Raw genomic sequence first — 14,487 nt, 5'->3', positions numbered from 1 at the left:
AATGACTGAATTCTCAACTGAATTCGTTAGCAGTCTAACTACTTGACTAAATACACAAGTGAGGCTTTACTAGCCACCGTTGATCTACAATAAATACTTGATCCAACGGCGGGTAGTTAGTTCAACTAAAACGACTCTAAACTATCACTAGCATATTATATAATACTTCATGTAAACTAAGACTTTAACAGCAACTAAGTAAATAGTTTTGTTTGCTTTATAATTTATACGCATCTTATGCAGATATAGTTTATTCCTGTTATACCAGCATATGATATCTAATATGACCCTAAACACCAGTATTTATAAAATCTTACAGAAAAGGTATCGAAATGTAGATGTATTTCTGCCTACACCAGTATATATAAACTCTTACATAAAAGGTTAAAAAAAAATGTGCAGATCAAAAATACAAATTACTATCCAGATTTATAACTCACGTCTTGTATTGCATGTACAGTTTTGATTAAATGTTTTCTCATATCAATAATTTAATAATTTACTCATCATAGGCTCATAGCAGATACTTACGCAATATTTGAAGCGAAGAAGTAAGTCACTATCACTTGGCCATGGCTCGTGTGGATTGTTCTTTCTAGAAACAATGAATATTTCTTTAATTATATTCCTCGCGGCTCGCTCATTTGATAAATTATTAGGACTAATCAATAATCTGTGTCGTATATAACCTTTGTCTTATTGAAGCTTAGAAAAGTCAAGACTCGTAAGTAGACAAATCAAATTTAAAACCAAAATACAAACGAATAAGAGACATAATTCCCGATCTAGATCTGCTTGATTATGCGATCGATAAAGTATTTGAAAATTATTATAACTACCCATTTTTTTATTTAGTACTACTCTATTTTCAAAAGTCCGCATGATCGATGAAAAAGAAGTTACGATTCCCTAGACAAAATTTTAGCCTTGCCGCCCTTGCGTATGCTTCCTTTATTTCATCTCTAAGCTAAATATAATTATAAAGTGCTAGCTTGTATAATGAATTAACTACTGATTTGACAAGTAAAAAAATATATAAACTAGACTAGTATGTAATCATCGATGTATTATGAAGTAAGCTTGGTTGACTACAATGTTAATTAATGGTGCAAGTGGCACATGTTAGTATGTTACTAAGTTCTAACTAACACCGCAATAAATTAAATTCTAGAAATAAATTACAAGATTCTTTTAAACAAAAATATTAAATAAAAAAAATTAAGTATACAAATAAACAGTATTGCTTTCCATCCATAGAATCAACCATGCATGAACTCTCCACTGGTACAAGATCGTGATGATTAAGAAAAAAAAAAGATGAAGTATAGTCCAATTCATATTAGTTGCCAACTGTATATTAACTATTAGCTCTCATATATAATCAGGCCTGTATATAATGCTATTACTATAAAACTAAATATAAGGCTAGGACAATGCCATGATGTATATATATAGATATATATATATATATATATATATATATATATGTGTGTGTGTATATATCATATATGTATAAGTAGCCAGTACCTAACAATAATCCAAAAGTATATATTTGATATTCCATTTTGATCTCAATTAAGCTAATTAACATCTCTCTTTTTTTTTCTTTCTTATTTAGTGACACATAAAGTCAAATGGAAACGTTACAAATGCTAAACAAATTTAAGAAAGCCCTTCCACTATAACTCGTTATTCATTAGCTTAGCTAGCTAATTTCTTCTCTCCAAAATATATATTCATATAGCTTTAGTTAACACTTACATTGATCAAAAGTAGCCCTAGACAGCTAATCAACTGAGCAATACCTTAATCAACGAAGAGTAACATCCCGGTCTAGACCTCGAAGAACTTGTGGAGCCGATCCTTCCAAAGCAAAGAGTCGAAACCGGCGAGCCATTCACTTCATCTTCTTCGTCCGGGTCAACTCGACGTTGACCAACAGCCCTAGGGGTAGAGACGGCCCTGAACCGGGCCCGCGGTTTCGAGGGCGTCGAAGAAGGAGACTGAACCGGGGAATAATACGAAGACGATGAAGACGAAGAAGAGTGAGAAAGAGACTGTGAGAACCGCTTCTCCTTCTTCGTGAAAATCATAGCCCTCACGAAACTAGGTTTGTTTTTGTTGTTGTTGTTGGTCTGTGACCGCCTTTCTGTCACAGGGCTGTGACAATAGGACGGTGGTGGGGTGAGAGGAGGGAGAGAGCTTTCTCTGAACTTGGCCATTTTGGGAGTCCCCGGCTGCGACTCCCACATGAATGGGATCGAAACCGATGAGTCTTTACGGTAGTAAGAGTAGTCTTGATTATCAAGATCGGACATTGGAGATTTCACCATTTTTTTGGATGGTGATTCTCTTTTGACGTTGACCATCAAGTACTCGGAGAAGAGTTTGTGCTCGTCCTTTGGATGGGCAGTACTGTTAGTGCTTCTGCTAGTAATCATGTTGTATGATCTAAATCGCATATATGTTTATATAATAGTATGTTGCTTACTAAGTACTGATTTCAATGAGTAAAATCAGTAGATTTCAAGTGGAGAGAGAGAGAGAGAGAGAGAGAGAGAGAGAGAGAGTCCCACATGAGGTTTGAAATTTGAATGTGATTTTATGTGTATATATAACTGTGTTCACATGCATGTTGGGATATTGTACTTATTAATTAATTTGTTTGTTTATGGTAAATGGTAAGGATGTGCCTTGCCTAACTACTAATACGATCAGACACAAACACACACACACACACACACATATATATATATATATATATATATATATATATATATATATATGAATGAAATGAAGGTGACCAGTTACCCACTTTATAGTTTATTTTATCTTTCATTACATTACAAAATAAGCCTTATGTTTTTGTCTAATTATGATGCGAAGCTTCAACGAAGTTAGGGATCATTTGGGTTTAAATTTAAATTTTTAGTTTTGCTTGAAATGGGAAACATCGTAAGCACACATGACCTCATTAGTGTTATGCGTTATTTTTTTTTTAAGACAATTGCTTCAATTTGCTAAATCATTATTTGGCCTACCCAAAGATCAAAATATCGCGATATATATTATTGATATATCGCTGATATATCAGTACCAATGAAATCTCTGTAAAATATCAATTATAACTGTTATCGTATTATAAATTTCGTTAAAAAATCGATAATTAATATATCGATAATTTTTAGTAGTTAATTTTTTTTTATTAATTTGGTATAAGAAATAAAACATCCTATTTCTCATTATTTGTCCCCATCGATATTTATCATATTGTTATCGGTATTAATATTTAAGAAGGGTTATTAAGTTATATAGCCACACGGTTATAGTGAATTGGGATATAACCCACATTTCGTTAATTTTTTGTAAATAACCAAGTTAACTTATTAACAGAATAATAAAAGACTTATTTAATCTAGTCAAACATATAAAAAATGTAATTAATAGGCTGCCACGTATGCAAATTGGCTATTTACAAAGTATTTATTAAAGGTTGGCTAATTTACAATTTCTATAGTTTAGGTGGCTTAAGTAGCCAATTTTTTTATTTAAGAATGATGTAATTTGAATCAGTAACATGCATATGAGCTGATCAGGGATTCACATGTGATACTAATTTTTCAAATATATATAGAAGGGTCTATCATTTGCAAGTACGAATAATTGTCAAATATTTTTATTGAGAAATTATTATTATCATAACTGCAACAAAGGGCTTTCGTTATAGATTTTTTTTATTTATTATTTTATGGGAAAAGATAACATAAGCTATAAATGGAACAGACGAAATACAATAGAAGCTGTAAGATAAAAGAATTTTATATATATATATATATATATATATATATATATATATATATATATATATATATATATATGTAGTCAAAACATTGTGCTGGATCGAAAAATAGGTGCTCGATTTACGGTAGTGCATATGGATATAATAGAGGTTTAAGCCACGAACGTGCATAGGCATGTGCTCTCTTATTACAAATACATATTCCCAGTTCATATGTATAAATATCTCTGCCTAGTAACAGAGATGTAATTCTTTTATATATTAGGGTTATTATTATTTTCCTCCCCTAATCATCCACAATTTTTTTAATATACTCTTAAGTTCCCACAAGCATCTATTTCCTTCATTTGTTGCCATAACAGCGGAAAATTCGGTGGTATTATTGTGATTAGTTTCATGATCTGGTTGTTGAACTAGAAACCGGACACGAATCTCTCTCTCTCTCTCTCTCTCTTTTTTTTTTTTTTTTTTTTTTTTTTGTCTGTACACACACACATATATCCCTCGAACCTGATTTACTATTATTATTTCGTGAGTCATTGTATCATTTATATTATAGTTCTTAAAGTACATTGGGGAGTTTGCTTGTAATGTAATGTTCATGCAAAGTCAAAATGTCGATTGAGTTTTGCAAGCCAAACACAGAGCGAGATGGTAGTCAGAGAGCGATTTACCTCCTCATTATCATTATTTGTTTGTATGTATCTATCTATCACCCGTTACCTGCACTAAAAGCGTTGAAAACTTCCTTCACAAAGTGCCACGTGTAATCTCCCTATATCCCTCATATTGGATAACTAGATTTTAGAACCGCCTAGCTAACGTCAAAATTGCATATTAGCTTTGATTTCGTTAATAGTTGGTAAATATTCATTCGTGATTTTTATAATATCATAATTGACTTCTTTGTCTTAGTACGCAAATATTTCAGTTTCCTAGTTAATTGTTATTCTGATTTTCTAACATCTCAATTAATATTCTTAGTACGCAAATAAGGTAAGCTCATGTTCTAGCTAATTATGCGCTTAATTGTGAGTCGGGCGCCCGTTGGTTGGGATCGGTCCCTCCTTGTGTTTGTCTAGAGGCCGTGAACGACTTTCGTGGTATTAGCTCCGTTGTGTAACCACGGTATTCCTCCGCCATTTAAGTGAGGGCTTTTAATAATATTCATTCCCGTGGTGCTGCCCACGGTTTAAAAAAAATTAATATTAATTATTTAATATCTTTCCAAATAAATAGGAGCTATGAATTTTCTCATTATTTCCTTTGAGTTTTCTTTTAAAAAAATTTGTTTTCAAATCATTCAGGTTTTTTTACTACCTTTTCAATTTCAAACTTTTTTGTTTTTTTTTTTTTTTTTTGCATACGCTATTAACCGTTATTAGCATATTTACCATATTTATTTTTGCGAGTATTAAGTATTTCGTATATTTGTTAAAATATGTAAATAATCGTTAATATGAATTATGAACATAATTAATGGGAGAGACAAGGATGGAATACAAAATTTGCAATAATAACTAATCCCTACTATTTAGGAAACAAAAATAAAGAGTATTAAGTAATTCGTATATTTGTTAAAATTTGTAAATAATCGTTAATATGAATTATGAACATAATTAATGGGAGAGACAAGGATGGAATACAAAATTTGCAATAACTAATCCCTACTATTTAGGACCACATAGACAGATTGCTATTTATTAAAGAAAAAAAATTGAACAGCTAGCTAAAATGCAATTGATTAGTTTCATGTGGCTAAATTGAACCGCCTATTTTTTTGATAGTCTAGCTATATAGCTATTTTGAAATCTTAAATTTGCATAATAAATAACGTTTGGTTAATTATAGTAATCACTGATTCTATTCATTACAATTATATATAATTTTTGCCTAAATTTTCTTCCCGCCCATTTGTTATTAATAACGGCCTTCAATACATTTTTTTAAAAAAATTATTAAAGAAGATCGCGAGAGTCGAGGAAAGAATTATCTAAACACGTAACCTATTCCCAAAAAAATGGCATCACATAGAATTTCAAGTAGGAGTGGTTTCATATTTGTAATCAATTTAAAGGAAGTTTGTTCATGCAAACATTTGCCTATCTTTGGATACTTCAATAATTCAGATTAAGAAAACTCTAATTCGAGAGCAAACACAAAAGAATTATGTAATATTCAAACGATCTCTAACCCGTTGACATCATTTTAATGGTCATTGGTAGCTCATGCATATGCGGCAATAAATTGAGTGAGACTCACATGTCAAAAGCTTTGACTAAAAAATAAAATGCTTAGCGAGATTCTCAAGATATAAAATTAATCATTATTTTATCAAAATCGGGACTAAAATAAATGAGAAATAAGATGCTCAAAGAGTGCTAAATGAACGTAAATTTTATGTGAGAAAGTGGTGAAGCGATTGTCTCACGTAGATTGAGAAACTCACAATGAATAGAATTAAAGAATCCTCATTTCCTAAGTTATTATGCATAAAGGCTTTCTCTTGCATGGGGAAGCCGGTGTAACTCATGGATCAGATTTGGTTCGGATTTATAAACCAATCTGTGTATGCCCAAAAAGTAGCTATGCCAAGGCCACTTCTTGTTAAATTCTTTTTAAAATAAAATCCATTATTTTGCATTATATGAGAACAAATAAAGTACGTTAATTAATATCTCGGTTTGAACCAATGTTCGACATCCTGGGGGTTCTGGTCGGGATCCCCTGAACCGGAGGGGACCGGGACGGGAGTTGCAAAATCCGTTCCCGTGAACCAAACCCGGTCGAACCGGACCGGATACCCCCCGGACCGGGTCTCATTTTTTGTTTAAAAGAGTTGATCCTCATTCCGGGAAACCCTACTCTCCCGAGGAAGAAATTTTCGCAAACCCTCCCGTCCGGATCCCGTGTCAGCTCGTCGTCGTTTGCTCAAATCCCGGCCAAATCCCGCGAATTCCTTCACTTCTGGTCTGCGTCCCGCCGGATCCCGCACAGTCGACGCCGATTTTGTCCAGATCCTGGAGAACCCGAGAGGTATCATCCGAGTTTTTCATTTTTTAGGATTTTTTTTTCAATTTTTTCTTATGAATTGATGATTATTGTGATGATATTGTTGAATTTTAATTAATTTCGAGATTAGTTGATTATTGTCATGATGAAGTTGAATTAAAATGTTGATTACAATTAATTTGATGATTATTGGAATGGTTATGTTGATTTTTGTCATATGAATTGATGATTATTGTGATGATATTGTAGAATTTTAATTAATTTCGAGATTATTTGATTATTGTCATGATGTTGGTCTTGAAATGTTGAATTAATCTTCATTAGATTATGAATTGATGATTATTGTTATGATTAAGTTGAATTACTTGAAGTGTTGATTAAAATGAATTTGATAATTATTGTGATGGTTATATTGAATTGAAATTAATTTGATGATTGTTATGGTGATTTGTGAATATGTGGAATTGAAATGATTATGATTATGAAGTATGTCGTCCGACCCGGCATACAAGTATTGCGAGCCTATCGAAGGACGACCGAATGCAAGCAAATGCAAATTTTGCGGGTACATCATTAGCGGTGGGGGAATCACTCGTGTGAAAAATCACTTGGCGAACATAGAGAAGACAAAAAGTGTGAAGATGTGCGACCAGGTTCCTCATGAAGTACATGAGGAAATGCAGAAGTTACTCTACGTACGCTCTCAAAAGAAGAAGGAACGTGAGAGTTTGTGTGAGTCGATGCGAGCAGACCTTCACAAAAGTCTAGGGGACTCTGACAAAGAAATAGACAAAGGTCCCGGTGGATCTTCGGGGTCCTCTGATCCAAGAAGATCGCACTCCGGGATCAAGAGGTTGGCCAAAGCTGTCGATCGATTCTTCATTCACGAGTGACGAGACACTCAAGACACTCCACGTATACATATGTCCTACGATTATCACTTTCGTACGTGGTTCAACACATATTCTAGTGGTACCAGTATAACATGATGGTGGATGATCAATCACGCCGCATATCTAGGCGACACAGATTTTAACGCCCGAGACACTCCACTTATAATTAATGTATTTTATCGTACGTGTTGTAATAATTTTATACTCTACTTATGGTATTTTTTTGTTTAAAAACTCAGTTTATGTTTGGTATGAACCTTTGTTTGAAATATGCACTATGAAAACTATTTTTATTATTGTAAAATATTTGTTTGAATCCCCATCGGGTTCCTACATTTTTTATCGGGTTCTTCTCCGGTAAACGGGTTCCTACCGGTACCGATTTCCTTTTTTTTTCCTGAATCCCCCTCGATTTCCTCTTCGATAAACGGTATCCTCAAAATTGGGGTCCCGGTACGATAACGGTACGGCGATCCTTGATTTGAACATATGAAGAATTTGACGATTATGCAAGCCTTATTGGCTAAAAACGTTAGCCAATAAAAGGTTATTGTCTTAAACATTTTAAGATTGTGCCTAGCGGAAGGTGATTCTTATTTGAATACACCGAATCAAGCCTTTAGAATTCTTACTTTCGCGAATATTTTCTCTCTTTGTTTCCAGGTGGTATTTTCTTAGAAGGATTTTAGCTATCCAAAATCTACCATTGTAGTGCACCGTTCGTATAGTCGTTCTCCGAAACTTTTCAAATTTGTTTGAACCGCATTTTAGGAGATATGTATATCACTTTTATTCTTTTTGTTTATAATTCGTGACCGCATAGGGTAGTTTTGTCTGCTTGTTTATAAAACTTTATGGCTACTAGTTAAAATATTAATAAAAAATTTAATATTATATATATATAATCCTATACTATACATGAGATATTTGAGTATGTTCTGTTTTTTTTTTACTTGCATGATTTTCCTTCTTATACGTAACTGTTTTTAAAATTACATTATTTCATTTTCCGTTATAAGTAGTTAAACTAATTATAACTTATTCATTGCAATATAGCAAATGTTTCCATTTTTAAGAGGAACAAGCATTATAGTGACATGACACTATTTCAAGCATAATACAATTCGATTTTAGTCTTTCAATATTATTTATGTACGGTTTTATTTTTAGAATCCACATTTATGGCTTTCAAATTTTAATTCAAATATTATAATTTTTTCATTTAATATTAATAAGTTGATTATTTTCTATTTTGTAGCAATTAGTTAAGAAGTTGATTACTTCCTCTCTCTCTCGCTCTCTTTCGTAGTTGGTGCACGCATAAGACACCAACCCACTCCTCGCTTCCTACTCTAGGGTTTCAAGAATTTTCGTCGTCGATTGTTGTTCTTTAGATCTCGGCGTTATTGGGTGACAAGAAAGGCTAAGAAAGTTCGTCGGAGTTTGTCGTCAACTCGAGGTATTTCTGACTATATACAACTATTGACTATTATCAATCCAAATTATTTCTCTCTCTCTCTCTCTCTCTCTCTCTCTCTCTGGAGCGTTAACACTCACTATCTGGGCTTCGTAGTTGGTGCACGCATAATACGCCAACTCATTCCTCGCTTTCTTCTTTAGGGTTTCAAGAATTTTTGTCGTCGATTGTTGTTCTATAGATCTCAGCGTTATTGAGTGACAAGAACGACTAAGAAAGTTTGTCGGAGTTTGTAGTCATCTAGAGGTATTTTTTTTTACTATTTACAGCTATTGACTGTAATCAATCCAAATTATTTTTTGTTCTTTATTGATCTGCTTTTTATTGTTAGTAAGTTTGTAAAGTATATTAACCACCTTTTTTTTAGAAATGATACTATTGACAAAGATTACATGATATATTATAGCAGTGCATGGTACAAGGATATTAAGCTGAAAGCGGATAAATCATCCACCTGTAAGGACATGCATTTTTGCAGCTCAGGAGGCTCGAATCAAGAACCTCTCCGTCGAGATATGTGTGGAATTACCACTAGACCAAACTAGCTACCACATATTAACAACAATTTATAACTATCAAATGTTATTAATCAAATATGTTTATGTTTTCGTTCTTCATTTTTCTATTTTTTTTAATGTTTGTAATGCATATTAACAAATATTTACAGCTATTAAATGTTATCAACCAAATTTGTTTATGTTTTTTTATGTTTGTAATACATATTTTTTTAGGGTAGAAGAGCTCAATTCTAAAGCCAAGAGAGGACAAAAAACAGAATTACAATTTATAGTTGACTATGATGAATGACGAAATTCAAAATATTGACGTTGAAACTGTAAAATATATATATATATATATATATATATATATATATATATATATATATATGGTTTGGATTATTAATTGTAAACACTTGTTAATAGGAAATGTAAAAGAACAAGCATAGAAATAAAAAAAACTGTGAACCGTTAATAATTGTTAACAATATTTAATAGTACTTGAGAAAAAAAAAACTTATGAAACTAATAAAGCTTATAGGATTTAAAATAAAACAATCAACGAAAATAATGACAGAATAAATAATTCTTATCAATTTGAAAAGAAATCAACTAATTAATATTATTTGAATCAATAAAAAAATTTGATTTTGAATTATAAACTCTAGTAAAATTGGAAACCGAACTTATTGCGATCTCAATTAATAATCTGATTTATGTATTTAAAAATAAATAGTACACTTTAGCATCGGGATGACAATTTGACCTGTTACCCGCGTTCCGACCCGTTATCCGATTTATTCGGGTCGGATAATACTCGTTCTTTTTGGGTAAACGGGTAATACCCGTTAAGGTTTTAACGGGTCCGGGTACGGGTAACAGAATAGGCATCCCGTACCCGGTTACCCGGGACCCGACTCGTTAACTTTTAAATATTTAAAAAGATAATAAATTTTTATATGTTGCAATGAAGATAACCAAATTTACAATGAAGATGATCAATTTGCAATGAAGACTTCTTTTGTATTTTTTATTTATTTATTTTGAATTTTAATATTCTTTATATTGTAGTAGCACTTTGATATTTTTCACATAAATTTTATTATATTTAAACTTTATATTATTGATGGATTTTTATTTTATAAACGGGTAAGCGGGTATACCCGACCCACTACCCTTTTTTTAAAACCGGGTAAACGGGTAACGGGTCCAATATTTTTAACCCGCTTACCCGGCGGGTATGTATTCTAACTTAAACAATCCTAATTCATCCCCGTTACCCGGCCCGTCTCAAAATCGGGGTAAACGGGTCCGGGTAACGGGTAAAAAAAATTATAACGGGTACGGGTAACGGAATAGGGGTACCCGGCTTTACCCGTACCCGTTGCCATCCCTAAGCATCTAAGCAGGAATCATTTTTTAATAAAGCAATCTATCTATTTTTCTGGTTAATAGAAATGGTGGTTAATTAATCATAATTAATTAAATGTTACTTTGTAATGTCATAATTTCAAATTAATTGCCTAGATAATTAGAGAGCCTGATAGAAATAGAATTTATGACTCCGTATATTCATTTAGAAAGTATATAATCTGCATGTCGGCAGCTACGAATGAACTATGCTTCGAATTTAAGTTTTCATTACAAGTAGATATTTTTGTACAAGTTCCAATACCTTTTTGACCAAAGTAACCTAGCAAAAAAATTTCGAAAATCCGGCTTTTTCTCTCTTCTCTCTCCTTAACCAAACTCTTTTTTTTTCTTCTCTTCTTCTCTTCGATTCTCACCCAAAATGATCGGAGAAAACGGTTTTTACTTCTCACCACCCCCGTAGTCCTTCCAGAAATCTTTTTCCGATCTGATCTGTGCCGGTTCTCGGCTCAGATCTGATCCCACGCGTCGCCACTCTCCCCACGCGCCCGGGTCTCCGTCGCGCGTGTACCCCACGCGCCGCCCTCCGCGTCTTTTTTCAAGTTTCTTTCGGCTCCCTCTGCTTCGTCCTCGTCTTTTGGTCATCCCGTGAGCAGAGTTTTTGGCAAAAAAGAAGGTTTTTTCTCCGGGTCAAAAATGCTTCATTCCGCTGCTCTTTTCCTTCGTTTCTATTAGCTCTAACCTGGAAGCCTGATCATGGTTGTTATAAGGGACAATGTTTACGTAGATTTCTGCGAGATAGAAGATAAGCGTTTCTCGGTGTCTCTCGGAAGGGATGGCGGAACCGTTCGTCTTTTGGAGGATAGAAGAAATTTCTCTTTCAGTTTGCTTCTGAGTAGGGTTGCTGCTTGTTGGTTGGTCGGGATCGTGGAAGAATGTATGGTTTTCGTTTCGGAGGTCAGATTTTGGAGGAGGTATGTCGTAAATGGTTTTTCTTTAATTGTGGATGTTATGGTCAACAAGAGAGGTTCTTGTTTGAGGCTCTTGAAGGTGGCCCAAGGAGAAGGCAAGATGATCCTAATCCTAGAGGGCTCTCGGAGAAACGGTTGGAGAGGTTTTGCGAGGATTCTGAGTTTGACTCTTAAAAAATGGTCAGCAGATCTGTCTTTCAACAAGGGTCAACGATGCGAGGTCAACAAGGAAGTCAGTTTTGCAGAGGCAGTGCGTGGCCAGAAAAGAATCGGGAAAGAAGTTCAGCCCGAGCAGTCTTTTGTCCCCCACGCTCCTTGGGAAGATCGGGGGATCGCAGGAAGTGTTTGCAGGAGGTGTTCTCGAAAGATTCAGGGTTCGAAAGGAGTTAAGCTTCTAGGAGAAGAAGGAAGTACTCGTAACTCTCCAGTTGTTCCTGCCTCCCCGCTCAGCTCGAGGATCTCTGATGAATTCAGAGTTGGGGAAGCAGAGGAGGTTTTGGGCATTAACGAGCCTGATCACTCTTTTATCCTAAATGGCTTCGATTTGGGATTGAAGAGTGAGGATACTCTTTCAAGGACGAGTGACCACATCGCTCTTATTCACTCCCGCGAATGTGCTCAGTTCACAGCCCCCCCAGATGTTGGGCATGGGCTGATTTTGGAGTCGGCTTCAGCTCGTGATGATACGTTCGAGGCTTTGGATGGCTTGGCGGCTCTCTTCGAGTGCGATGCGTCCTCCTGCAGCGAGGAAGACGGCTTCCCGGGTTCCAGAATCCTTCTTCCTTCCGCGCTTTCTCGGGATTCCGAGTCTCAAAAGTCTAATGGGTTAGTGCAAAGTGGCGGAGATCAGGTGGTGTCTTCTCCCGATCGGAGTAAAGGGAAGGATAGGAAGATCAAAATGGATAAAAGAGATCTTCGGAAAATGGTCTATCTACTTAGCTTACGGAAACCGAAGTTCATGAGGATTCGTTCCGGTTTTTTATGAAGTTTTTCGCTTGCTCAGGAGGTTCGGAGGATGATTTTGGTTTTCGTGGATTTCAGTTTGGTGTTTTGGTTTTCCTACGGAACAGCGAGCAGGGAGCAGCGGGCGGGTTTTTGTTTTGCAACTCTAGGAATTTTTTTTCTCAAATAGGCTCGTAGGAAGTTTTCTTTTGGGGTGTCCCTTTTTCTTTCTCTTTTTTTTTTTGTTTCCTTTTTTGGGGTTTATTTCGGGTTTTTCCCGTAGCCACTCATGTAATCAGTCTTCGCATGTTTTTAATAGAATGATGTTCTTGTTTAAAAAAAAAAGATATTTTGTACAAGTACAAAAATGTTTTCCTCAGAGGGAAAGGAAAAATCATATCATATTATTTAACTTGACTATAGTATGCGAAAGGAAAAATCATATCATATTATTTAACTTGACTATAGTATGCATTAAGAAAATAGCTGTCACAGTAAAAGGGTATTAAAAAATGATACAATATGATCTCATATCCATTCAGTTTTTGAATTTAAAATTACAACTTTCAACTACCTCCACAAAATTGAATGACCATGTCAATAACGTGCCAATATATGTCCCTGTGGTCCTACTCTGAGCATCTGCTTTTTTTCTTCCAAATTAAAATTTCTCAATAACTTCATTCATACTCCTCTTGAAATTAATTGGCACTATTCTTTTTTTTTTTTTTTTTTTTTTTTTTTTTTTTCTTTTGTTTTAGAGTTCATTAGCTAAGTAGTCATATTTATATTTTGACATTGCTAAATAACCAACATTTCGTAAATCTTAGATAACTAATCACTTTTATATATTTACAAACGTAAATCTTAAATACATAGTCACTTCTATTTATTAGGTCACATTATTTTTATAATTATTTATTTAAAATTTACGAAACGTTGACTATATAACAATTACAAACGTTTTAGTTGACTATTTACCTCATTTTATGGTGCTTTAATTTATACCTTAAGACATGCCACAAAATTGAATCTTTAGCTTGTCAAATTTTTTTAATATCACTAGCTTCCTAAATGTCAACAATGAGAAGAAGAACAATTAACAAATTATACAACATTTTCATAAAAAAAAAAATGAAAAAAGAACAAATAGCTACGATATTATTCAGTAGCATCAAGATGTTTGGGGTGGGTTTAGTTGATGATTTGATATGCTTATCTAAAACGCTACGAATTTATGACCGTCAGATCAACGAAACTCGAAAAGAAAATAAGGCGCGAAAGGTAGACGTTTCACCGTCAAACTTCAAGCAAAGAGCTGCGGTAGCTAGTCACTGCCGCACCAGATCAGAAATCCTGATGGGCTTGTACGACATCGAGAGGCCCATTTGAACCCAAATAATAAACGACATGAAAAGGAGGAAAGAAAAAACAATGAATTTTGCTTTAATTATAATAAAGCCACAAAATGATTGTTTATTAGCTTCCATCCATTGCTTTTTAGGCAAAATAAAATAAATAAATA

At 34.1% G+C, this 14,487-nt stretch overlaps 1 protein-coding gene across 1 annotated transcript; it reads right to left on the bottom strand.

The window, feature by feature from the left end:
• Nucleotides 1–1,407: 1,407 nt before the first annotated feature.
• On the bottom strand, nucleotides 1,408–2,564 carry LOC149381581 (uncharacterized). Its single transcript, XM_089601005.1, has one exon. The coding sequence runs from the start codon at nucleotides 2,460–2,462 to the stop codon at nucleotides 1,791–1,793; it is 672 nt and encodes a 223-aa protein (XP_089457131.1). The 5' UTR covers nucleotides 2,463–2,564; the 3' UTR covers nucleotides 1,408–1,790.
• Nucleotides 2,565–14,487: the final 11,923 nt, after the last annotated feature.

The sequence above is a fragment of the Urtica dioica genome, chromosome 11, assembly GCF_054948205.1.
Source record: "Urtica dioica subsp. dioica isolate 48M chromosome 11, U.dioica_male_clone48M_v1_H2, whole genome shotgun sequence".
In the NCBI taxonomy this organism is placed as follows: domain Eukaryota; kingdom Viridiplantae; phylum Streptophyta; class Magnoliopsida; order Rosales; family Urticaceae; genus Urtica; species Urtica dioica.
The sequence above is the reverse complement of the archived record's forward strand: the minus strand, read 5'-3'. Positions and strand labels throughout refer to the sequence as shown.